Below are 25,319 nucleotides of genomic sequence, written 5' to 3' on the forward strand. Positions count from 1 at the left end.
GGAGAGCCCTGCTAAGCACGGATAACATTTCTGGGGGAACTAATCCCCAAAGCGCAGCAGTTTCTACCCAGAATCAAAGGCAGTTTTCCGTGACCTCTGGCTCAGCTCGAGATAGCGAGAGGAAGGCGCTGGCCAGGCCCCGTGCAAGCCGGGGGCAGAACGCCCATGCATGCACCTAAGGCGAGAGTTTTGGGTGAAGTATCTCGTTCCACGTGGTTACCACAAAAATAACCAAATAAGGGACTGAATGGGAAGTGCTCAGTAACCTTACCGAACAGATGACACAAACCTGACCCGTGCTGTCAGAAAAGCTGCATTTATTTGGCTGTTAAGACGCACTTTGCTATTACGCTCCCATGCAGGATGACGGAAACAGTTTTTGATACTCCACAAGCACCCAGATCCGGAAGCTCTTTAAAACTGCCTTCCAGTAAGAAGTCATTTGAGTCATAACAAAAGACTAAGAGGTTAGGGGACGTAAGAAGAGGACCTAGAGGTGGAGGACCTAGAGGTGGAGGAACTGAAGAAAGCTCGAGAGGGAAACTCAGCTGGTACTGAGCATTTAGCATGCCTGGAGAGATGTGCACACGCGGGTGCTGTACGTGCACCCGATGGCCAGCTGCATCAGACAAATCACTCAAGCTCCACTTTTACAAGCAGCCATGGATTTACTGCCGTATCACTTACAGAGCAGCACTGCTTTTGAAAGCCAGTATCAATTTCATACGAGGGTCTATAAAAAGTCCAGGGAGGCTGTGCTTTGATACATGTATTGACATGGCAAGGTTGAACTGAAGAGAAGAGATTCTGCTAAAGAAACAGAAGTGACTGAATTTGTTCTGCACTGCAATTTAAATGATGGGTAATCACAAGGGACTGACAACTTCAAAGATAATAAAATTGTGGGCATATTCAAGAACACAAGTTAACAAGCAACCCTGCAGTATAACACCTAACATCCCAGGCTGTGCTACTACAAACGGTGTATGCTCAGCTGCAGAGCACTGACCCTAAACTAGTAAACTTGGGAACTAGTAAATCCATCTACTTCCCTGCAAGCAAGGAATAAAGGATCTTAAGGCAGCATGTGAAATGTGACTTTGAAGACATTTTAGCTCTCATGCAGATGACCCAATCCAGTGGTCTGTGAACAGGTCAGTTCCTGACTCCAATGCAGTTTCAAAGCCAAGGTATCTCCAAACAGTTGCAGAGGGCTTTTCTTCTCCAAATGCAGGAGAACTGGGGATCGAGCAGATCATTTACTGCTCTAGCTGCAGAGGCTGGCACTAGCTACTTGTGTTAAAAGCTATTAAGGAAAAAAAAAAACCTTGCAAACAAGTGCTACAGCAATATAAACTGGCTGATAAAAAGGCATTAGAGCAATCACTGACAGCAGAACAGCACGGCCTTATCAAAGCCAGATATAACAAAACAGAAGAATGAAACCATGACTCTTAAGCGTTCAAGAACATCTTAACTAAGAGCATAACATACTCCAGATTTTCCTGCTACATGAAATATTTTAAAACCACATTAAGTGTGTCTTGGAAGAATTAAAACAAAATGCCTAGTATATAACCGTCTATACAGAACACTTCAGAAGAATTTTAGAGGAAGACGACAGCAGCAGCACTCGCTTTAACTACCTTCTGTTGACAAACAGTAGAACTGAACCTCCCCAACAACCAACAACAAAGTTTTAATGACTGCAGCATGTCAAAACTGCAGTAATTCAGGCCTGCAGTTTCACGATTCCTGCTGTGCTTTCTCACTGAAATTATTCATCGCCATATACTTCAGCAGCAAGGTATAAAAATACTCCTTACAGGGTGCTGAGTTATTTGGCTCTCCCCTCACCATTAGCTTGTGGTGAAGAAGCTGTCAGCCCCTCTGTGCTTTAATCTCACTTTAGTGAAGACTGTGCGTTGGAAGAGATCAGAGCAAGAGAAGTAGATTTAAAAGTAATCAGTATCAAAAGTTTTTCCTTGACAAATAATACAGCTACTAAAAGAATTAAGAGATGTGACACCCTGCACGTATCAGAACACAACAGCCTTAACCCTAAACCCTTAACCCCAAACCTCTTGCAATAACTGGTGGGTGCCCAGCACTGTCAGGACAGCCTCCTTTAACGCAGAGGACACGAGTTGGGGTGTCTGAGGGATACCAGGAAGCAGAAGATGAAGGGAAGACGGAGCCTACCCGGTGAGAACTGACCGAAAGCATCGCTAAAGGTAAGATTTGAAGTATGAATGAAAGTCCTTTTGCAGCAGGCTTGCTCAAGGATTTATTCCCTCCCTCTGCCCCCACAAAGGTGCTATTTAAATATATTCTAATTAACACTTCATAAAGCTAATGAAATAGAGCTTCAATGAAACAAGCATGTACAGATGCACAGCCTGCTCCATATATACTAGTAGCAGGTAAGAAGCTGCCTAGCAGGAGGTATTTGGCTCTGAAGAAGCATCAAAATATTTTCCTGATCTTAAGATTTGGTAAATCCTCAGGAGGTTTTAATAATACAGTAGTTATTGACTCTTCAGAAAAAAAAAGACAAAACAAAAACAAACCCTCTTAATATTCACCGCTTGCAGCCTAGTTTTAATTGATTATATTATTGAATGCATTATTCAGAGCTTTACTGCCCAGAAGACAGGTTGGGACCACTGTGATCCATCAAGCAGTCCATTTCTTAAAAGATGGCAGTTGAGATAGTGTCATGAAAGGTTTTTAAAATAAGATACTATTAAAATCACATCATTGTGACTGAATGCCTCATTTCAAACAAAAACCAAGATAATACTCTCACCCGTTTAAGTTAGCATTCTCTATAAAACCTAACATTTCTCAGAAAAGAACGAATGGACAACAGCCTCACTTAATAAAAATAAACCTGGGAAGCACGACGCAGCGTTCAGCACTACAAAGTTGAGCACATTTTGGCCTGGACATGAGAGTAACAGCCCGATGGCTCCAGTCATTCAGAGTCTTGATGGACAGCTTAAAAAGCATTTTTGCGAAACGTTCACTCAATAATCATGACTCCGTGCAGCTGCAAAAGCTTAAGGCCTTCCAGATGCATATCCATCGCAGTGAGCACCGTGCAGCTGCTCTGACATTCACAGCAATGCTGTAACCATGCTGCTAGCCATCTCTACCGACTCTTTGTAGCTTAGAAATAAAGCCTACATCCCTCCACACGACCAGCCTACTTGGACTAAACCCATTATGCTTCGCCGAGCTGTCATTGAAGCCAGATCATGGATTTTTTTTTTTCCTTTTTTCCCCGTGGGCAACTTCTCCCTGCTCTTTTCCCAGAGCTCTCTAGGAAAGTCTGCAAAGCTCAGACAAAGGCCAACCGCCTCGCCGACGAGCGAGAAGAGGCCGAGGTGGGCAGAAATGGGAGCGGATGGAGTGGCAAGGAGCGGGGACCCCCGGCAGCATCGGGGACCCCTGGCAGCAGTAGTGGGGACCCCCAGGCAGCATCGGGGACCCCCAACAGCATCAGAGACCCCTGGCAAGTGCAGTTGGGACCCTGAGCAGCATCGGGGACCCCTGGCAAGTGCAATGGGGATCCCCAACAGCATCAGAGACCCCTGGCAAGTGCAGTGGGGACCCCCAGCAGCATCGGGGACCCCTGACAGGAGCAGCGGGGACCCCCAGCAGAGGCAGGGACCCCCCGCCAGCTCCTCCCCCCCCCCCCCGCAGGCCGTTACCTCCGTTGATGGGCACGGGAGCCACCAGCAGGCCCTTGACCTCCACCTTGGGGGAATCCTGCCCGTAGCGGCCGCGGTCGATCCTGAGCAGCGTGGGGCCGCCCCGCTCGGGGCTCAGCACCGTCACGTTGATGAGGGCGGTGTAGTACGCCTGGCTGGCGTTGTCGGCTCCGGCCGGCCAGAGCCAGCAGTGCCACAGCAGCAGCAGCAGCACCGAGGAGCCGCCGGTCGGGGGCCGCCGGCCCCGCCGCGGGTTCATCTTCGCCTCCGGGCGGAACCGAACCGGCGGTCACGGCTGACCTGGGGCCGGGCCCCCCGCTCCGGTCCGGCACGGGGGGGTGGCAGCGAGGCACGTTATCCCATCTGCCGGCCCGGGGAGGGAGACGGAGCGAAAGCAGGCGGCGGGAGGGGGGGGGGAAGGAGAGCGCGGGCTCATGCCATGGGAGGAGCCAGGGAAGTGGCGGCGGGTCCCGCTCCGCTGAGGGGCTGGGGGGGGGGGGGGTAGGGGTAGGGACGAGCCCCTCTCCGCCGGCCCCGCAGCTCAGGGCGCCGCGCTCATGCTGCCGCCGGGGGGACGCGGGCGGGCACCGGGGGCGAGAAGGAGGAGGAAGAGGAGGCGGTCCCCGCAGGCGGCCGCTGGGCTGAGGCTCGGCTTAGTGCGGCGGGCGGCGCGATCCGCTGCTGGCCCGGCCGGCTGCCCCGGCCGGCGGCTGCCGCCCCATGCCCGGCCCGGCCCTGCCCTGCCCTGCCCGGCTCCGCTCCACGGCCGCCCCGCTCCGCGCCCGGCGCCCCGACTGCAGCCCGGCGCCGCCCGCACTGCGCAGGCGCGCTACGCCCCGCCCGGCGCCACGAGGGCGAGGGGCGGGGCATGCGTAAGCCACGCCCCCAGTGGAGGGTGGGTGGAGTCACGGGGAGTGACGTCACGCGGTCGGTCGGTGGTGGCTGGGGGCGCCCGCCGCTGTGAGGGGCTGCGGGGGTGTGGGGGCTGCCCCGGCTCCTCAGCGCCGCTCCCCGGCCTCGAAGCCGTCAAAAATAAACACGGGGGAGCTTAAAAGCACGCGTGGGTGGGGAGGAGGGAGAGCTGCAGGTGTGAAGGGCTGTGGGCAGCTCGGCCTCAGCCCGCGACTGCCCCTTCCTAGCGTGGGGTTCCTTGTTTGTGCGGTGCTGAAAGGGGAAGCCTCACCCGCACTGAAACGTGAATAAACGCAAATCGCGTGAAACGCTGTAAAGCAGGACCTGAGGAATCGCTCTCTTGCTTACAAAGGCTTTGAGCCACTTCATGACCAGAAAAGTAACTAAACAGCGTAACGGCCTGCTCTGTTTTTGAAAAGCAAATTATCTGGAAATTATTTATGGCAAGGAAAAGTACCGCAGGGCTGTGGGTTAGGATATTTTCTAAATTTCCAAACGAGTAACTGTGCTGCTGTTCTTCTGAGATACTGTCTCCCTGGTGACTTCCCCAGCTGCTCTGCGAGGCCCTCTGATAAGCATTGTGCTTAACCTAAGCATCTTCTCAAACTGTTCTCTTGGAAGGTTTTGTAGTTTATCCACTCGTGATGTACCTAGTCACACGTGTGTAAGATAACACACTAAAAGCACGTTCTATTTATTACATTTAGCTGCAACTGTGGGTCTAAGCCTTCCCTCAGAGAGTCCCGTGTCATTCCCAAGGAAGGCAGGAGGCTTTGCAAGCCTGCGTCTCTGAGCAGAGGGGAGCCACGGGGTCTGCTAAAGGCACGTTGCTTGTGGTGCTGTTAAGATCCTCTGAGATGCTGTCTATGAAAAGCTCCATAGAAATGTCAATACAATCCAGGAAATGTTTCTGAAGCATCAGCTGAATGTTCTGTTTCTGTTTTTTTCTTTTTTTTTTTCTCTCTTTTTTTTTTTTTGCCATTCTTGGCAAATGCTGGGTGAGGAACCAAAGGCCGGTAATGGCCCCTCAACATTTCACCAAGCCTTTCACCCCAGATGGAGGAGCAACAGGAGGGCAAGAGTCATGGCAAACACACTGATACTGCTCTGTGCAGACCATGGTCCCGAGCCATCGTTCCTGCAGAGCAGATATTAGTTTGATTTTTCAGCACTATGACCTCTGCATCCAGCCTCCCCACTTCCCTTTTCTAACCACAAGAAAGGTCTGCTTTTCGTTCTGCTTTGTCCCGTTTCCTGCAGTCTGTGTTTCTGCCCCACACAACCAGCACTGCCATGAGCGCTCCTCTGCGCCTGCCCACAGCCCGGCAGCGGCCAAAGCCCTCTGGACGGACACAGCTTCCCTTCGCTCCGGCTGCGACGGCTGCCTCCGGGACACGTCCCCTGCTCTCCTCATGCTGAGGCACAGCACACGGCAGCCATGTCTCCACTGGTGGCCGTGTGGCAGGGCCCTTTTTGTTGTCAGCCAAATGGCTCTGAGGTCTTCACAGGTCACCGCGTGGGTGAAGACGGAGCAGTGCCGGGTTTCACCCTGGCTCCCCTTGTTTGTTTCGGGGGGAGAAATGGCCATATACCCCTTAACGTTGCATCCAGTGCTCCCCCAGCCTACATCCCGTCGCTCCCATGGAGCTCAATGGAGCACACTTCCCCCTGTGCCCGCGGCCCCGCCGCCATTTTCCCCTCCCGAGGCCCGCGGCCGCCCACGGGCTGAGGGCGCCACCTGCGGGGCCTCCCCGGGGAGCGCCCGGCGAGAGGCGGCGGCTCCGCGGCGGGGCCGGGGCGCTGAGGAGAAGGGGGCGGCCCGGGGGGCACCGCGGTGCGGTGAAGGAGGGCGACAGGGGCCGAGGGGCGGCCTCTGGAGGCCAGGAACCGGGCCCTGGGGCGGCGAGGGTGGGAGAGGGTGCGGGAGAGATGGCGGAGGGGTGAGGGTGCTCGTCCCGTCAGCAAGCTTAACCAGCGCGTATCCGGCTTCGTCATGAGAAAGGGCCGAGTTTCATCCTGCATGGAAATGCCACACAGCCCAGCTGTTTCCTTGAGGATGTGGGAAACGCAAAGGGACACAAAAGTAAAAATAATAAAGCCGAAATGTGCTAATTGTGCAGGGTTGCCTCTGCAAGCTGGAGCAGGGATGTCCTGAGCCGCGCTGGGAGCTGGGGCCGAGCGGAGCCTGTGGGCAGCGGCTGCCTCCAGGAACCAGAGCGCTGCTGCCAGTTACGACTTTATTCATTTTCACATTTAGATATTACAACAAAACTCTTAATGACAAAGGATAACAAGTACAATAGGAGGAGAGGAAAGAAAGCAGTGTTCTAACTGGTTTGATACATAACGGTGAACTTCCAGAGACAAGACTCAACAGGAGTTATGAAAACTCACGTACGCTCACTGGTAGGAGAAATTCACGCATGCAAACACCCACTCACCCACAAAACACTCACACAAACCACACTTTTGTACTCACACATAACCCATGTTGTAACCTACTTGCTTCCGAGGCAGTCCACTGAAACATTGAATGCTGCTGTAGCAACAACAGGTACCAGGTTAAAATATTGCAATATAAATGAAGTGTTACTTGATACACAGGTTTTTCTTCAAAGACGCACGTGTATTTGCAAGTAGGGGACCAAACACTTTTTTTTCATGAAAGAGAAATGTCCTCTCAACACCAACACTTTGTAGGGAAAAGTGAGACTGTGTGTAGACTGGGAACGGTCATTTTAAAAGAGGGTGATGATAAATAGCTTAGCTTCAGTTACATGTTCCAGTAAAAGGCCTGAACAAAACAAAACAGTGCACTGTGAATAGAACAGGCACAAATATCGAACCTGGGTTTTAAAAGCTGAAATACTTCCTTGTAGCTGTGGAAAGACAGACAACGCTGTTGCCTCTCATCTCAAAACCAGAACAAACCAGCTTCTTTTCATGCTCACATTTATCTGAAGACTGTAAAAAAAATGCCAGAAATAATGCAAGAGTGTGGGGAAGGGTATCAGGTTTGTACACTCTAATTTTAGTATACTTTTAAGAGAGCAAAAGTACAATTGTCTCAACAACTCTTCAGTATCCCACAGTACAATTGTTCCTCCTCATCAGGAGTGTCTGAAAGAGGAGCCAGCATTTGCTCGTATTAAGGCTACATTGTTCGTGCCAGGCTGTTGATGCAGATACAATACAATCTGATTCTTTCCCCCCTCCAAGATGGTACAAAATAGAGAAAATAAACTTCTGTGGGGTTGGATGATTTGAATGTTTAAATTCAGATGTCACTTCAGTGTGAACCCAGTGTGAAGCTGGGGATCTTTAACAATAGCTCTAATGAAGTAACCCTTCTCCACAATGATGCCTGTGAGCAATTTACAGCTGAACCTAAAGCCCCAGTGCAGCTGTCCCGGCCTACTGGGAGTGCTGACAGCCAGCCAGAGCGCTCAGATGCCTCCGTCCCATTTCTGCTGAGGAATCCTGCCAGTGCCCTGCAAATGCCTGGCTTTGCTAGCATGTTTCTAGCCCTCACTTGTAGCTACTTTGGAATTACGTTTTTCAACTGTTAATTAATTTATAGACATCTTTCTTGGGCCTTCTCTCAGACAGGGCTGTGTTTCCAGGCAGAGAACTGTTTGTGAAGCACCGGAAACAAGAAAATGTGGGCCCTACACTGCACATTACCAAGAGAGCAGCCTGAATTCAGCTCTGTCTGTCATCTTCCACCCACGTGAATCCTGGTGGAGACCCCCAGCAGCACAGGGCACAGGCAGCCTTCCTTCTGTCAAAGAAACCACCCATCCAAAAACCGGGGCAAGACGAGGGCAGGAGAATTTGGCCTGGCCTAGACCCCATTGTCTGTCCTACTTCCCTGGCCTGGCTCTCCAGCATCTCCTGCCAGAAGGATTCTTACTGAGTCATAACAATTACTTAAAGATATTTAAATTCCTGGCAACTTCGGGGGACGCCAGCAGAAGTCAGGGAATTAATTGTCACATGCAGTTTCTAATTCCATGTCCTGAGCCAGCTTGGCTCAAGCCGGTCCAGTTTTGTGCCTCTTTTTGCCATGGAAATCACAGCCATGTCATCCTGCTGCCATGAAATGGGAGGGGAACATCGGGTGCTCTGCACAGGCTTAGAGAATCTGAATGACAGCCACGCTTTTCCCATGTGCTAAATAAATTTTCCCCATTACACTTGTGCAGACAACTATAATTAAGACTTGGGAAAGTCATCCATAAGGACTCGCAGGCTCATGTCAGGAAATACCTTCTGCTGTAAGAGAAGTACAGTTTGGGAAAACAGTGTGTCTGGCAGGAAACACAATTTTAAAAGTCCAAACCCTTGCCTATATGCACAGAGGTGTGGCCTGCAGGCAGAAACCCCCCGGTGCTGAGATGCCCTGGTGCAAGGAGCTCTGCCAGCCTCTGGCGTGTGGGAGAAGGGAAGATGACAAGCTGTTCAGACGAGCCTCTTCGCCCAGACTCCTGGTGGTGATGTAACCATGCTCTGTGGCTGAGCTCTTGCATTATGAGCAGGATGGAAAGAAGTAGGTGGAAAGTAGTGAGGCAGCAGCACAGAAATCTGTTGAGAGGGGCTGTGGAGGTTCCCCAGAGCTCTGATTCATGTGGTTATCTTTTAGAAATAAAGGGCCCAAGTGATGAGATGGTTCCTCAGCAAATAGATGTTTCTCAGTCCTCCAGAGACAGGTACGCTGTGCTGGTGGCTCTGCAATGGAAACTGGAGAGGAGCCCATGGTGCAGAGAGTGCCTCTGTAGAGCCAGGGAACCAGGGTGGCAGGAAAGGTCATGGTGCAGAACTGTCCATCCAGAAGGGTGAGGGCTTGGGCCCTGGCCAGGCACTGCCCTCTGGTGCTCAGCGCTGCCAACGCAAGGAGATGCAGCCCAGAGCACCTCGTTGCTGGAGCTGTGTTCCTTCCATTGTTTCAAAAACCCTTGCAGCAACTTGAAAATAAACATTTCACTCCCTACCACTTACATGCTTTTCCTTTCAGCAAACAACCCATTTTCACTCTATGTTTAGAAGCCAGCTGAAATTAACACAGCCTTGCTTTAATTTCTCACTCGAGCAACAAATGATCTCAGCACTGCTCTTGGAGAAGGGGAAGGCAAGAACAGGAGACCTGTGAGCAACCTGCTCCCAGCACAGAGAATATAAAACCCCGTCTCACACAGCGCCTGCAAAAAGAGTGGCTATTTATCTCACTGGGAGGACTCTAGCCATCAGCTGGTGACCTACTCAGCGCTGGCTGTGTTGAGATGGCTGAAAAAACCCCAGTGGTAATGTAGATTGACAGGTCGCCACCAGCAGAAATGAGAGGGGTGTGGGTGTTGCTTGCAGAGGATATAGAGGCTGGGTGCACACTGGTGCCTCCCCAGAGCGAACAGAGTGCACGAACATTTACAAAGATCCCTTGGGATCTCTCTGTACACCTCTTCAAAACGTCCTGCTCTTGCTGCTACCACCACTAGGGATTTCTTCCCTTTGATTCTGCTCCGCGACTCAGCAGCTGACATCATGAGGAGAGGAGGAGGAAGCAATCCAAGGAAAAACATTCAGGCTGCACACCAGGAAGAAACTTGAGACTCAGGCAGATCTATTTATATCTGACCTGAAATGGGCTTTCTGAATGGGAAGCTGATCTGAGTGGAGGCTGGATGCTAGGCAGAAGGTGCTGTAGTGCTGAACACAGGCACCCACTCGCCAGGAGAATGCATCTGTCTGAGCCACAGAAATAAAAGAAACCCGAGGAATCAGCAAGGTGCTCTCTCCAGTTCCGGCACAGAGAAGTTGCAGCTGGAGGTGCTGCGTGGGCCGTCAAGCTGCGGTTCCAAGGACATCAGTGTTCCCCATCTGGTTTTGGGTGGGTTCCCTGCTGGGGTTGGGTGTAGGTTGAAGGGGAAGCTCTGAGTGACCCCGATGATGTGCCTGGAGGGTGGAAGGGGATGCCTCAGCAGGGCGTCTCCGGGGCCTGATGCCATTAGTACTGCTCGGAGAAGAAGGAAGCGTGGAGAGTGGGGGGACTGGCCCCCTCTCCAGGCGGGGTGCAGCTGCCATCCTCAGAGTGTTCTGACAGCTCCCCGTATTCACTGTTGTAAAAAGTCTGGCCTCCGACCTGGGACCCGTACAACGGCCGACATCTGCCCCGCAGGTCTGACTGTTCCCCTGGCAGCTCTGCAGTTCGGCTGGGCCCTTTACTGCTGCGAGGGAGAGAGACAAAGAAGGTCAGTCTGAGCACTCCTGGAAAGCCTCTGTCCTGCTTAGAGAGATCCCAGGTTCAGGAGACATCATCTGTTAATGCACGGGGCAGCGGTGGGGTCAGGAATGGACATACACCTTCACTTCAAAGCCCAACACCAGGTCTTGCTCTAAACTTAACCACAGCCCGTATGTGTTGTAAAAACCCTGCGTGTAACCCAGCCACAGAGTTATATGAAGTTATTTTACCTCCTCTAGATAGCTCTGGGAAGCCCAGGGAAGGGTTGGGACCCCAACGAGCAGGGAGAGGCAGGAGACATTACCTCAATTGCTCCTAGACCTGGCAGGAGTAACAGAAGCTGATACAAGCCAACAGCGAGGATGGGGGAGAAGAGACAAAGGAAGACAACGAAGAGGATGTGGGAGGAAAGCAGCAACCACATCTCTGCGCCTGCCAACACCAGGTGACAAACAAGAGGTCACAAGAGCAGGGACACATTCAAGGGGAGGTTTAAGGGCAGTGTTTGCTAGGGGATGGGCCCTCAGGAAGCCCACGGTGTAGGAGACAACAGGAAGGTGCCTTAGGGAAAAGAGGACAAGGACAAGAAGCAGGAGACAGTCTGATACAACAGCAGAGAGGCCACAGGGCTATGGCTAAGGGCAAGGACAATGACCAGCCTGATCTGATGTTGGGAGGGAGAGGAGGAGAGGAAGAGCCTTGGGACTGGCCTTGTCTATACACGTGCTGACATGGCTCACTCAATACAGTCACAGAGATAAGGTCTCAGCCTGCTCTGGCACCAAGCAGAGATGAGCAGGACATGTTCTTACTCAGGCTCCAAGTGTAGGGCAAGGACATAACCACCTGTAACATCCTCAGCCTTGAGAGCGCCAGCTTGACCTGCCAGCCTCAGTACCAGCATGCAGGAAGTCCTAAGGCCTGGACCATCCCTGCCATGCCACATCAGGGCCCTGTAATACATGGGGCAGGGCTGGGGTGAACCCCAAGGAGGTGGCAGCCACCAGGTTTCAGTCCACCCCACCTGCCACTGCTTGAAGAAGCCCTGATACACTTCACCAGAAAATGCCAATTAGCAATAAAGAGCCCTGATAACACTGTCATTCCACTGTGTCTCGTCATCGTAGTGGACACATACTCATGCCTTACGGGGCATGTTTTGGTCTGTTGAATGGGCATCGTTTATATTTTTAAAACCTGAGAAGCAGCAGGCAGGTCTGTTATCGGTGCACTTTGCCTCTTGTTAACGTGTGCATGGACTTCTCTGGCTCAGAGCCCACAGCTCTGCTGCTGCTGAGAGCCCCAAGAGGCATACCCTACAGAGAGCTGCCAAGAGCTCCTTCTTGTCTCATTGCATTTGGCAGCAGGGAGATCTGAGTGGCTAGACTTAAGGAGTACCTGAATCCACCTTCTTTTCTGTGTCGGTTTTCTATCCTCTCAAATTCCTCAGATGCCAGAACCATCCCACTGTCTGTCTGATTGTCCTGGAAGGAAGCAACAGGAGTTATCAGTAACATCCCTGTCAACTGATCAAACTGGCAAGGGAGGAGGAATCATTCGGGAGATGAGATCATGTGCATCTGTGATGGGAAAAAGGAGTGGGGGCATTTTACTTCCAGAAAGACCATGGAGCATGCTGGTGATATTCTTAGGTGACTTCTTAGGTGCTTTTAAGCCACACACTCAAATGTAGGATTTGTGTGGGCAATTCAATGCTACTTTTGGGAAAAAAAAAAAAAAAAAAAAAGAGTGCTCCCTGCCTGGAAGATGTATTACCATGAAACCCATGAGAGGTGAGATTTTCGTCTGAGATTAATGGTATGATTTTAGTTTTGCAACCACAGGAGATGTAAGTACCAGACCAGTTCACAGAAGCCAGGAGGGCTCCTACTGCACACTGCTGTGTTAGTCAGGATAGGGGAGCTCCAGGTGCAGACAAGCACTCTGTATTTGTCTAGTCATGGCTGGATTTCAGTCTGCTTAACCAGGCTATGTTTACAAATTTGAGAAGGGTGAAGAGCAGGCTCTTCTCTGAGATCCTTTGTAGTCCTTGCTTGCAGATCTAAACCTCCCTATCTCACAGTCAGAGAGTAGGAGCTGTGCTATTGAAAAATCCTATGTGCCAGGTGAAGAAATGAATGTGCATAGGGCTGGACAGACTGAACAGGAATGACGCAGACAGACTGACATTAGATAGAAGTGATTTTCCTTCCATGATCTTAAAAGCAAATGTGTAAGGAAACAGCTGAATGTTTTTTCACCCCTCTGCTCAACCCCACTCAGATGCTACTCACCGGGTGTGCCTTGTACATTGTGTGTGTCATGGGAAACTCTTCAAATGTCTTTATCCTGGATGGACACCTGATCTGATTTCCTCCCGTCAAACAACCAGGGAAAGAGACGCAGTTGTAATATCTGCCCACAGAAGCATACAGTATTCAGTAAAACCAACAGAGCCAACGTCCTGAATAAACAGGAGCTGAATTCAGCTTCCTCTCCCTGCAACCAAGGTATGCAGGGAGGTAAATGACCCAAATGGTGTATTTTTGGAGGAGAATATGGTCACCTTAGGCCTCTTGTCCCCCTCTTTCTACAGTAGGGAGCACCCAGACTTCCTGACTGCATCAGGCACTGATTATCTCTCCACTCTGGATAAGCAGAGTAATGCCATATAGATCCCAGGTGTCAAACCATCACAGCTCTCTGGAGATACGAAGCCTAGGCCTAACTGTCTGGTTTAGATAGGAACAGACTAGTTAGGATGAAGATCCTGCACTAACAGACTGGCAGAGACTCAGCTGACACCTTTCTTCATCTACCTGATGCGCTGGGATGCCTTTGGTGGGTGGGATGTGATGCTCTGTAGTTCGAAGCAAGAGGAGGAATGTCAGGCTCAGACACTGGGGACTCTTGTTTCTCAGCAAAGGAAAGTGATTTTGTTTTTATGAGCAAGATACTATGGCCTAAGTGCTTGGATCACACCTGATCACCCCGGATTTTTCCAACCTCTCACTACTGGGTTCTCCTCATATCCCTCAAACTTCCTTACAGCTCAGGTCACTGGCTGCCCGCTGGCCTCCCTCAGCCCTTTTCACAGGGGATTCACCTTGCTGCTAGGCTGTGGCAACGTATCCTCATGTCAAAGTCCTCTTCATCTGAGTTTTGCTGGGCAGAGGAAGGCACCTGGCAGAAACCATCATCTTCTGAGCTGTGAGAGTCATTCAGTGGGATGTAATCCTTCCCTTCCTGGGAGGAAGAACAGTCAGTGGCTTTACAAGAAGGGGAGGCCTTTCCTGCTAGAAAGGGCTCTACAAACAGAAACTATCAGAGCTGGGGAAGAACATTCCTATTTTATGTCTTCTGTTTCTCTCAGACAAAATATCTGCCTGGAGATTTCTGTGCCCCACTGAGTTACGTGTTTGTGAGTGTTGCAGGTCCATGGAGGTGTGTGTGTGAGCAGGAAAACAACTCAGTCCGGTGGCACCTACACTTCTCCAACCTACATGGGCAAAGCACCGTGACTTAGTCATGCCTGTGCTGGGATCCAGTGCTGAAAGGCTAAAATCAGAGGGGCAGGATAGGTCAGTACTCATTTTTAAGCATTTAGCTCTCATCTTCAGATAAGTTCTGATAACATCAAGAAAAAGTTAATAGCAGAGCTGCACATTCATTGCAGTTAGAAGTGCTGGTGAGTTACTGCATGGCAGTGATTAGTAATAGTTTCAGAGAATTGTGGATATCTGACTGCTGTAATGGAACGGTTGTTTAGTTCACATGGCCCTGACATTTAGATCTGAAGATAGAGTTTCAGAAACCTTGGTGAAGTCCGGGTTTTCATTATGCAGTCATGTGGGAGGCAGGAGTGCCAGGGCCTTGAGTCAGCTGAAAAATTTCAAATAATCATCTGGGGATTAGGATGGAAATGCTGGAATGACGACTGAGAGGGCACCCGCCCTGCAAGGAGTGGGGCTATTTTAGGATTCAGTGAGAAGGCTACTGCAGAAATATTGTCTCCAGTACCCCTGGGGGACAGACTTGTCTGATCCAGGAAACACTGTCTCATCCCTTGGCCTATGCAAAGGCTTTGCATTGCCTGGGGCATCAGAGGAGGGCACAGTGGGGGAGCTAGCAGTCTGGAGCTGTACAGGGACACAGAGAGATTTTCACCTGCTGGACGTTTTCCTGAAGAAGGTTCCCCAGTATCTCCACCAGGTCGGAGAAAGTTGGTCTCTCCTTGGGATCACCATGCCAGCAGCTCAGCATGATACGGTAACTGCCGAGAAGAAACACTGGTTTTATACCACAGAAACCCCCTCCTACCCGGCTCTGCAGCTCCTACCCATGTGGGGCCTGCTGGCACAGTGTGTACTTGCAGTGTGGAGAAAAGCTTGGTACCCAGCACATTTTGTGCCATGGACCTACAGGAAGGGGGCTGCAATGGGGCTGGTTCATTTTGTGTTGAATAACTGTTAGCTCAGACAGAGCCAGTTTAGACACCTCAGATACCATCCGGAGCAGCAAAGCACATTGGCAGCTTACAGAACCATCCCAGAGAGGGTATGCAAGGGATTTGGTGTTCCTAGATAGCTCTGTCCTGCATTCAAACCCAGGAGAGGAGATGTTGGCTCAAACCCTGGCTGAAAAGTCTCTGCATCCCACAAAGGGGCCTGCCCTGCCCTACGCCGGGATCCACGAGGTATCCGACTCACATTTCTGCTGTGGCGTACTCTGGGGCTCTCATCCTGGTACCATCTTTGAGCCTCTGGCAGAACTCCTCGTTGATCTGGACTCCAGGGTATGGAGATGCCCCTAAAGGAGGTTTGAAGAGGGGTGAGGAAGCGGGAACATGAAGTGTGCCATCAGAAAACAGTCCATGTCCTGTGACTGCCCTTCCTCTCAAAACACATGGGAGCTGTGGTCACTTCTCATGCACAGCTCATGTCTTCGATGCTGCTTGAGACAGGCCCCTCTGCCTCAGTGGGGAGGAGGCTGCCTCCCGTCACCCTGTTCACGGGTGGATATGGCCTTCATATTTCTTTTGCCCACACTGATGTCTTTCCCGTCACTCCTCAGACATGCTGCAGAGCACCAGGGCCTCCTGCACAGACTGACCCACCAAGGTGCTATGTGGGAGGAAGGTCCTGCCTCCCTCAGCAGCATGTGGCCCTCATTAGCACTCACCTAGTGAGAAGATCTCCCAGAGCAGGACCCCAAAGGACCAGACGTCACTCTGGGTAGTGTAGACCTTGTCGAAGATGCTTTCTGGAGCCATCCACTTCAGGGGGAGGCGGGCCTGCAGGAGGGAGACAAGGGGCACAATTGCTTATTCAGGAACCACAGCCAATAGCCCTGATCCTCCTGATGGAGGAGCGGAGGTTTGGTTAGGCCGGAGGGAGGGACAAACACACTGAAAGAGTATAAGGATAGAATAGTGCTGAAGGGCTGAGGGGCAAAAGGAAGGAGATGGAAGCCTGGTGGTGGTGGACTGAACCTCCATTATTGGGCCAATGGTCCCTGGTCCCAGCCATGCAAGTGGTTCCACTCCTCCCTTTTTATCTTTTCCTCAGTTTATTCCATCCCCAAGGTAGTTTATCAACACCTCACCAGAGGCCTAATCTGTATAGGGTTTAAGAAGACGGCACTCACACTGCCCTTCCTGACGTAGTCGGGGTCCTTGTAGATGTCCCGGGCCAGGCCAAAGTCGCAGATCTTTACCACGTTGTTCTCTGACAGCAGGATATTGCGAGCTGCCAGGTCTCTGTGGATGCACTGAAGGCACATGAAGAAGAAGGGGGCAAAATCAGAGGGACACGAACCACCATCATAAAGAGCAAAGCACCCCCCACCCCTGTCCTTCCCTTGCCAGCCTGATCTGTAATGGGGAAATAGTGGAAGCAGCGAGGAGCTCAAGACAAAAAAATTAAAAAGAGATAATTAAAGAGAGGATTAAATGCAAGAGGGCTAAGTTCCCATCCCTGCATTGCCTGAGACTTCTTGAGGGGCATGAAGCAGATCACTGAATCTTTCTGTGTGTCACCTGCAAAGTGGCTGCAGGCAGTTTTGTAGAGGTTTTGTAGTAGTTTTGTAGGGTTTTGTAGAGATAAATCACAAAACAAGTTCACACTGCAATACTAGAGATCGGAAACAGCCAGTCAAAGAGCCCGGCTATTCATGGGAGAGGCTCTGTGATTACACGGACGGACCTCACCAGGCCTTTTCTAGTCAGGCATGCACAAAAGAAGAAAGGAGCACTGGAAAGGGCAAACTCACCTTTCGGGATGCCAGGAACTCCATGCCACGTGCTACCTGGAAGCTGTAGCAGATCAGGTCTTCCATAGTCAAGGGACTTTGCCACAAGTCATCCACTGCCCAGGAGTACAAGAAAATGGTTAGACAGTGAGTGGCCTCTTGTCCTCCTTGCCTCTCTCTAGGACTGCAGGCTACAAATAGCCCCTGGGTGAGATACAGCTAGTGTTTGGTGCTAACTGGAGAAACTCTCTCCCACCTACGATTTTCTGCCTAGGTGGCAGAAAGCACACAGCAGGAACCTGTTCAAGTGTGAGGAGAATGAGTCCAACTTCCAGAATACTTCAGTAAAACATCTGGAAGGGACTTTGAAGGTCAACCCATCATTCCTGCCCTAGGTAGGACCCACTGAGGAAACCCTTCAATTCTTCTTTCTTTAGGCTAAAGAAAAAATTTTAAGTGACTTAATCCTCCCTTTAGGGTTTCTAAAGTCTATTCCAAGAGACAGCAGATGAATATAATAGCCCTGTTCAGGGAATTGCCACACAATAGTGGAGTCACCGGCGTTGAGGCTGGGTCCCAGCTGCCCACTGTCGTGCTCTCCCCATTCCCAAGTTAGGCAAGTCTGGCATTTTCTTGACGGACTAGGTGAGGAGCTACTGCCAAGGCTGGGGTATTACCTTCCTGGATCGGCTGTGCTGTCTGGCTCTTGTGCATCAGAAAGCGGTTGAAGATAGCACTGTCACTAGTCCTGGAACGACTCCTCCTGTCTGCTCTCACTGCCTCCACGATGGACTGGACCTGAATACGCAGCCTGGGTGACTTCTCCTAGCAAGAAGATCAAAACAAAAACCTCAGCAGGCAACACACACTGTAGTTCCTGCACCCATGAGCTACACATCCCGCTCTTAGACTGTAATTTTGGTCTGGAAGCACCTGTTCCCCACTTCAGACAGAAATTTCTTCCCTGATGTTACCCATGAGCCAACATCACTGTGTAAGGGTGACCTACTGCTAGACAGAGGGTGTCTCTGTCTCATTGTCGGGTTATGTTTCTGGTTGCATGTCTTCCTTCCCTAGCCATGGAACAAGTCCCTAGGGACAAAGGAGGTTACCTACCCTGTAAGGACTGAACCCTTCCCGCTTAGTCCGCAGGTAGTTGGAGAGGTTGCCATACTTGCAGAACTCAACGATAACCATGAGTGGACCTGACGAGAAGAAATCAAATGTCAGAAAGAGGCAAGGACTTGGAATAGTCAGAATCTGCCCCAATTCACGTTATACGCAGTGCTGCTATGCTGCGGCACCAAGGCTAAGCGCACACATACACACTGATAACGTCCCCATGTGTCCCTGCAGTCACTCTCGTGGCCAGCAGAAATGGCACAGGGGATGACGCCCTGGGATATTTACCATTGGGTTTGGTACAGGCACCCAGCAAATTCACCACGTTGAGGTGATTCCCGATGTGAATGAGGATCTTCAGCTCTGACATCAGTGCCTTGTGCTCACTTGCGGTAGCTCCCTCTGGAAACACACAAACCACGTCATGATGATGCCTCCTTGCAGCTTTTTTGTGCCCCCTCTTAGCACGGCGTTAATGTGAGTCTTGCTGGGGAGGTTGTGACCCCAAAGCCTCGGTACATTTTGTTATTGCATGTTTCCAAATGAAATGGCAGAGCCTCCCAGGATCCCTGCTGTAATGCACAGGGTGCATCCTGCAGGTGCAGGGACCCAAGCAAACACAACCTGCATCCAACAATTTTTTCCTTATAATAGTTGTGCAGAAAAAATATTACTCGAGGCTTACATACAGATGCACACATTTGAATCTCTGCCCTTTTAGCCTCCAAGCAGAGATAACGAGCTATAAAACTGTTTTAAGGAAAATTAGAAACAAAAAGACATTTGAGGCTTTTGATTGTGACTGAAGATAGGAGCTGCCTCAGATCTTTTTATAATTCCTCTCCCATAGCAAACACAGCATTGTGCCCCTGTCAGCTCTCTGTACTGCATTTTCTCTCTGACTGCCTAATTTGCAACAATTCTTGCTCCTCTGTTTTACTCTAAAGGTGCATTCTCTGTTTTTGTGTGCATTTTTCATACTTCTCTGCCTTCCCCATATGCGTTTTGCCTTACTTGGGAGTTTGCAAATTTAGTTTGAGAGAGAGAAACATCCTCCTGAGCTGCAGCTGGTGGGCCAGGTAAGAGCCATGCCTCAAAGGACTGTAAAACAGCCTTGTATGGCCAGGTTTCTCTCTGCAATTGTCATGCGGATCACCCGTCCACCTGCAGTGGTAAGTGCTCCCGAGCCAAGCCATGGTTCAGTTTCTATGTACAGGCCACTGCTGACTGGGGACTGCCTTGATATTTTGTTGGTTGCCAAATTACAGGATAATGTTCTGGATGCCTGTCTGAAAGTGCGGCTTAAAATCTCACAGTGGATTGACCAGGCTTTGGATGCAAAGCCAATTCAGCCCTCCTAAGCTCCAGAGCTGTAACGTGCTTCTTTACCCGTCTCTGAACCTGGCCCATAAACATGAAATACAGGAACATTTTGAAGAAGGCAATTAGGAGCAACATTTTCTTTGGTGACCTGCCAGAGAGGGGCTCTGGATTCTTGTTCTTCCTTCGAGACAGATCTTACTCTTTGCCTTTGCAGACAGTTAAATTTCCTTGCAAGCTGAATTCCCCAGGTCCCTGCTATCTGCTCTACCACTTGCCTCCCAGTGCAGCTGGGTGGGGCTAAAGCATTCACGAAGGAAGGCCAAGAGGATCAAATGTGTAGAGGCCAAGAAGCCATAAATTAAAAGACTGGCTCCAGCTTCTCTCCCCTAGCTCAGTGCTGGCTCAAGCAGAAGCACCCAGGAGTGCTTAAGGGAGATAAAGGCATTTGTTAAGGCCCTGGAAAATGTTTTATGCAAAAGTCAGTCATTTACAAGGTAGACTGTCTCTGGCACCCTTTATATCCACAAGGACTGCGTATTCTGCTTCGCTGTCCACATACCTTTCAGCATTTTGACTGCTACGGTCTCACAGCTGTTACTTTTATTGATTCCAAATGCTGATGCTTCCACCACCTTCCCAAATGCACCATGACCCAGGACTTTACCTATGGGCAAAAAGAGAGAGGCAGCGTGAAGGAAGGCAGGTGCAGCACATGGAGAATGGGATGAAAAAACAAAAAGCCCTACAGGAAACCATGGGATGAAGAAAGAAAAAGGGTTATAAAGGAAAAGGAAGGAGTGCAACGTATGCCCTTTCCAGGTGGCTGCTTGCTTTGGCTGTGAGAATAAGAGAGAGGATGAGGGGAGGAACTGAGACAGACCTGGCATGGACAAAGTGGAGGAAGGAAATGGCCCTGCAGAAGTGAGAGGCTGTTTGTTGCCCTCAAACAGGCCGTGTGGGAAAGGTAACTGCGACACCTTGCAGCAGATCAGCCAGGGCTAACGTCACTGCTCAGTGCATCAAAGGCAGTCTGCAGCCCTTTTAACCCTCCCAGACAGAGGGAAGAGACTGCAGGTGGGTGTCTCAGCATGAGGAGGATAATGGCTGCGTTCCTGGTCCTGTACTCAGGGTACCTCCCGTGAACTGGGCTGCTGTGTCCTGATCGCCAGTTGGAGAACATCGGGGTGTGCTTTAAAGCATGCCCAGAGGTCTCATGGTCTCAGTGATGCCTGTGGGTATGGTGGGAGAGTCTGGGCTTACAGTTGGCTCAGACCTGCCAAAGAGACCCAAAGAGATTTTCCCAGGCACAAGTGGGCTTTAGGGACAGTACGGACAAGATGGGAAGCCTGAGACAGAGAGGAGGCATTACATACACAAAATCGTGTAAGAAACCTGGAGGGTGAGTTTGAAGGGCTGGTGGGAAGCCCTGGGTGCAGCATGCAGTGGTGGGGATGGGGCTCAGCTCACCTAGGCGCAAGCGGTCTCGGGGGAATTCCCACTTGCTGGAATCATAGGGCAGGTACTCGCACTGCTCCTCCAAAGGCACCTCGCCGGGGTCCATGATGATGGAGAGGTAGCCAGTCTTGATGTCTGCATGGGCAGGCTGTAGGGATCAGCCAACACAGCGGGTGAGGAGATGCCTCCTTTGCCTGCCTCAACCTGCTTTCCCCTGGCAAAGGCCATTCCCTGTCCCCGTCTTTACTACAGCCCTTACGTGCCCCGGCAGAGAGACAACCACATACCCTTTTGATGTTACAGAAGATGAGGATAAGGAGGATCCAGAAGAAAACAGCGATGACCCCAGTCCCAATCAGGATGACAATCTCCACATTGGTCCTGTCATCAGAGCCTGTGGGACGGGAGTGAAATTGCAGATTCAGAGATGCCCGTTCCCTACCCCAGCTCGGCTGTCCCATTCAGGATGTGGAGAGACCAGGGAGGTGTGTTTCCCCTCATGCTAAGCCTGTCTGAGCAGGCTGACTTTGAGAAGAGCAGAGTAGCTTGACGCTTCCCAAGCTAAACATCCTCTGGACTACAGGTGCCCTAAGGGGCTTTCACTGCCCCCCTGCTGCCTGGTATCACAGGGAAGAGGCATGGGACCTTGGACACACTCCTGTCAGATGGTTTCATCCCCAAGGGGTGTTGTGGCTGCTGGTACCTTCTACGGAGACACTGGCCGAGGAGTTCACACAGCCCTTGGCGTTGCAGACGCTGCAGAGGTAGAGCCCAGCATCCTCCTCCCTCACCCTCTGAATGCTCAGCCTCTGGTTGAAGTCCGCCAGGTCGATCCCTGTAAGGCACGGAGGGTTATGGTGGTCACTCACAGGAAAGGAGGATTCATATATTGAACTCATTGAGGCTGAAAATAAAGCTTCTATTTTTTGGCTGTTTTATTTTAGATGACAGAATGAAATCGTGCCGGCTGGCAGAGGATCTCCTCTGGGGCCTTACAGACCAAAAACTACTCTGGAGAGGCCCTCCTCAGGCGGTGTATGGAGGGAACGAAACCCCTACAGACATTGCTGGATGGCAACAGTGCTCGGGCCATCCAGATGGCGTGTCAAGCTCTGCTTCACCTCCAGGGCCTGTTCCTTTCCCTCTGCAATGTGCCCGGATACTTCCCATGTTCCTTCCATAGGTTATGGGTTGGTCTCTGCCTTAGCAGAGATGCCCAGCACTGAGCTGAGTGTAAGAAGGAAAATGATGCATCTCTTTGCTCTCTGAATGTACATGTGCACAGACAGTGCTGAGCCAGGCCCTAGGGCAAAGACTCAGACAGTGAGCATGCATCAAACCAGGCAGAACATGATTAAAACAGAGTTCAGGCAATTCAGAGAACCAGGTGCCTTTGCCTGGTCACAGCAACTCCCAGAACCCAGCAGTGCTGAGTTCTCTGGCCACCAGACATGATGCTCTGCCTTTGATTCATCCCCACCCCACTGTACCTGACACTTCTTCCACCAGTTTCTCGTCTTTGTACCAGCTGATGTCAGGAACGTGGTTGCCGTCCACCTTGCACCGCATCTCTATGGAGTCGCTGACATTCACCCAAATGTCTGTCAGGTTCTGCTTGAGGCGAGGGATCTCCAGGGCTGGAGGAGCAGCACAAAGAGGAGGGGAAAACGGGAAATGGATTGATCAAAAGAATTCATAGCGGGCTTTGGGTGTCTAACCCCTGCTTGCATGGCTTCTCCCAGGGATGGACTGGGAAGCTGACTGCAGCAAGAGCACCAGCTCTCCTCCGTCACTCCCACCCGCCCTGCTGACCCTCACCCTGCACAGAGATGTACTTCTTGTGGCAGTGCTTCTCCCGGGTCTTGCGGTTCTGCACCTCACACACGTAGTCTCCCTCCTCGCCCAGGGAGATGTTGGGGATGGTGAGCAGCAAGGTCGCGTCGTTGGAGTCAGGCTGAAAACGCAGCTCCCCTTGCATCTTGGTGGCATAGTGGTGGACGTTCTTGCAGTCCAGCACGAGGGGATTGCCCTCCTCATCGTGGAGCTTGGAGAGGTTCAGCCGATACCACTGCAGATTCTCGTAGGTGTAGTTGTCTGCATTGCAGCTCAGCTGGAGGTCTTGTCCCTCTATGGGCTCTTCCGAGGGCTGGGATTCAATCTCGAACCCATCTGGAATAGCTTTCAGGAAGGAAATGAACATGTGGATGAGTTTTCTTGGCTCAACTACCAGGCGCATTGAATTTGTCTCCTTGGGCTCAGCTCTCTAAGACCCTGCTGTCCTCAGTGGTTGCAGGTATTCACCTGCCTCCACGAAGGCTGGTGGCTGCTGACAGCACGGGTACTGCCTACGAGGCTTCTCGGGTCTCTCTAGACAGGCCCGAAGATAAGCCTCTGCCCACTGCTGTGCCCCTGCTGGTTTCCCTGTCCCCAGCAGGAACAAACGGGCTCCTGCCAGCACAGGGTACTGCTGGCAGGAAGCTTATGTGCCCCCATATGGGCCAAGACCCCAGCCCCCGCTGCTGGGCTCCAGCTCCTACAAACTTGGCTTTCTCCCACCACCAAAATCTTGTGGGGACCGTGCCAAGGGCTGGGGCCAGAAGGACCCTGCCTGGGAGTGGTTCTGGCAGTGCCACTAGAGGATGCTCTTGGACCAGGCACATCCCCTAAACGTAGCCACACCGGCTCATCTCCAGATCTGAGTGCATTATCTGCTGCCAGGGCTCCAAGCTTTTGCTACTTAGCAGAGATGTGGGGCACCCCTGCTTTCCTGCTGCCTTCCTGGTCACTGTGTAAGGTGCTGCATGTGAATGAGAGGATCTGGCAGGTTTAGGAACCTGCCTGTTCCAGGCAGAGAGCCCAGCTGACACGTGTGGAGGGGACATCCACGGTACTCACTGGTCACGTAGAAGTAGATCAGCCGCTCGTCTCGACCCACTTTGTTAGAGGCGATACACTTGTACATGGCTGAGACGTTGGCCTCCTGGATGGCCAGTTTGCTGACTGTCTGGTGGGGGAAGAGAGCATCAGAAGAAGTTAGGAAGGATGAAGGGGAAGAGAAAAGTAGGATCAGCGCCGCTCTCTGGCAGGCAGCAAAACACACAACAAGCCTGGCCCCAGAGGGCAGCTGTACCTGGAAAAGGGTTATGCAAAAATAGGCTTTTGTGTATTTCAAGCCTCATCTGCTGGCTCTAGCAGCAGCAGTGTGGTTTTATCCCCAATTTCTGCTCCTTTTCACAGTGTCCAGCCAGTGTGGATGCACCTCCATGGGAGCAAACTGCTCGCTAAGCCCCTCTGGCCACCACAGGGACAGGCCTGTGCCCCGCACGGGAGACATGAACGTGATGAGGGGATGGCTAAGCTCCTGCCAGCCTTTCTGACAGTGGGGAGAGAGGGAAGGGACACAGAGACTGTGATTCCCTGAGCCCTCTGCAGTTAGTTAGGTGACTGCTCAGGGTCCCACAGAGTTCAGTGGGATTTAGAGGTACTTACAGACCCGTTAGTCCTCCTTTTATCCACAAGTGGAAATCAGCCCTCTGGAAGCATCCCAGCTCTCGCCACTTCAGGAAGAGCTATCATCTTCTCCCTTTACATTCCAAGTGTGTATAGACACGATCCTAAAAGCTTCCTCATCTGTCCTTCCAGCAAGACATGACTAAGGCTGGGCAAACAGCCTGGCTGCTGTCCTGGGAGCTCGGTCCCAGGAGATGCTGCCTCCAAAGAAGCCAGGAAAGGCGGTGAGGGAGTAAGGCGGCTCTCCTCCTCCCAGCTCACACTGCACACATGCGAGCTGCCAAGTATGCTACAAGCACTCCCCTTAGAGGAGATCTGCAGTTTGAAGCACAGGTTTCTCCTTCTCCCCCGCAGTTAAATGACAAGGTAATTACACTCAAAGATCCCTCTAATGGGGCAATGTTTAAAATGCAAAAGATTTATTTCCTATAGGGAAAGTACTTCGTCTTTACTATTCATCCCGTACACTTTGGAAGGGATTTTAATTCGAAGTGGCAATATATTAGCTTGTGTAAATCAGAAGGAACAGTCATTCACTCAGTGCATATTCATTACAGCTGAAGTGACCTTATTACTAGCACTTTTGTATGCTGCCTTTTCTGTTTCCTGGGAATATTCAATACAGCTGAAGTGACCCTACTGGTGGCACTTCTGAGTGCAGCCTTTCGTGCTTCTTGGGGATTTTCCCTCTAATGGGTACTGTTACATTTAAACTGGGTTTGGTCCGCATTTGACATCATCCTGCCATCCAGGGTGCGTGGCCATGCACTGCACGCATGGTGGCTCCTTCTGGC

The 25,319-nt window shown here is 51.3% G+C and overlaps 2 protein-coding genes across 6 annotated transcripts in view; both read right to left on the reverse strand.

Moving 5' to 3' along the window:
* RNF130 (ring finger protein 130) overlaps positions 1–4,522 on the reverse strand; it is a 40,547-nt gene extending 36,025 nt beyond the window's left edge. For 2 of the 3 annotated variants that reach the window (XM_048057195.2, XM_048057196.2), the window contains exon 1: positions 3,717–4,522. In XM_048057195.2, coding sequence (XP_047913152.1) covers positions 3,717–3,975 — 259 coding nt within the window. In that variant the 5' untranslated portion in view covers positions 3,976–4,522. The remainder of the gene's footprint in view (positions 1–3,716) is intronic. The other variant, XM_048057193.2, reaches the window with a different exon arrangement.
* Positions 4,523–6,851: 2,329 nt separating this feature from the next.
* Positions 6,852–25,319, reverse strand: part of FLT4 (fms related receptor tyrosine kinase 4) — a 56,915-nt gene continuing 38,447 nt past the window's right edge. The window contains exons 12-30 of one of the 3 annotated variants that reach the window (XM_048057245.2): positions 23,911–24,019; positions 22,834–23,193; positions 22,506–22,652; positions 21,719–21,850; positions 21,303–21,409; positions 21,028–21,163; positions 20,120–20,224; positions 18,526–18,639; positions 18,232–18,320; positions 17,793–17,940; positions 17,137–17,231; positions 16,513–16,635; positions 16,048–16,159; positions 15,576–15,675; positions 15,034–15,139; positions 13,973–14,112; positions 13,161–13,281; positions 12,265–12,350; positions 6,852–10,846 (exon numbers count right to left, since the gene is read on the reverse strand). In XM_048057245.2, the coding sequence (XP_047913202.2) occupies positions 10,630–10,846; positions 12,265–12,350; positions 13,161–13,281; positions 13,973–14,112; positions 15,034–15,139; positions 15,576–15,675; positions 16,048–16,159; positions 16,513–16,635; positions 17,137–17,231; positions 17,793–17,940; positions 18,232–18,320; positions 18,526–18,639; positions 20,120–20,224; positions 21,028–21,163; positions 21,303–21,409; positions 21,719–21,850; positions 22,506–22,652; positions 22,834–23,193; positions 23,911–24,019 (2,547 nt within the window). In that variant the 3' untranslated portion in view covers positions 6,852–10,629. Of the gene's footprint in view, positions 10,850–12,264; positions 12,351–13,160; positions 13,282–13,972; positions 14,113–15,033; positions 15,140–15,575; positions 15,676–16,047; positions 16,160–16,512; positions 16,636–17,136; positions 17,232–17,792; positions 17,941–18,231; positions 18,321–18,525; positions 18,640–20,119; positions 20,225–21,027; positions 21,164–21,302; positions 21,410–21,718; positions 21,851–22,505; positions 22,653–22,833; positions 23,194–23,910; positions 24,020–25,319 lie in introns of all 3 variants that reach the window. The other 2 variants (XM_048057244.2, XM_048057246.2) reach the window with 2 other exon arrangements.

The sequence above is a fragment of the Anser cygnoides genome, chromosome 14, assembly GCF_040182565.1.
Source record: "Anser cygnoides isolate HZ-2024a breed goose chromosome 14, Taihu_goose_T2T_genome, whole genome shotgun sequence".
Lineage (NCBI taxonomy): Eukaryota > Metazoa > Chordata > Aves > Anseriformes > Anatidae > Anser > Anser cygnoides.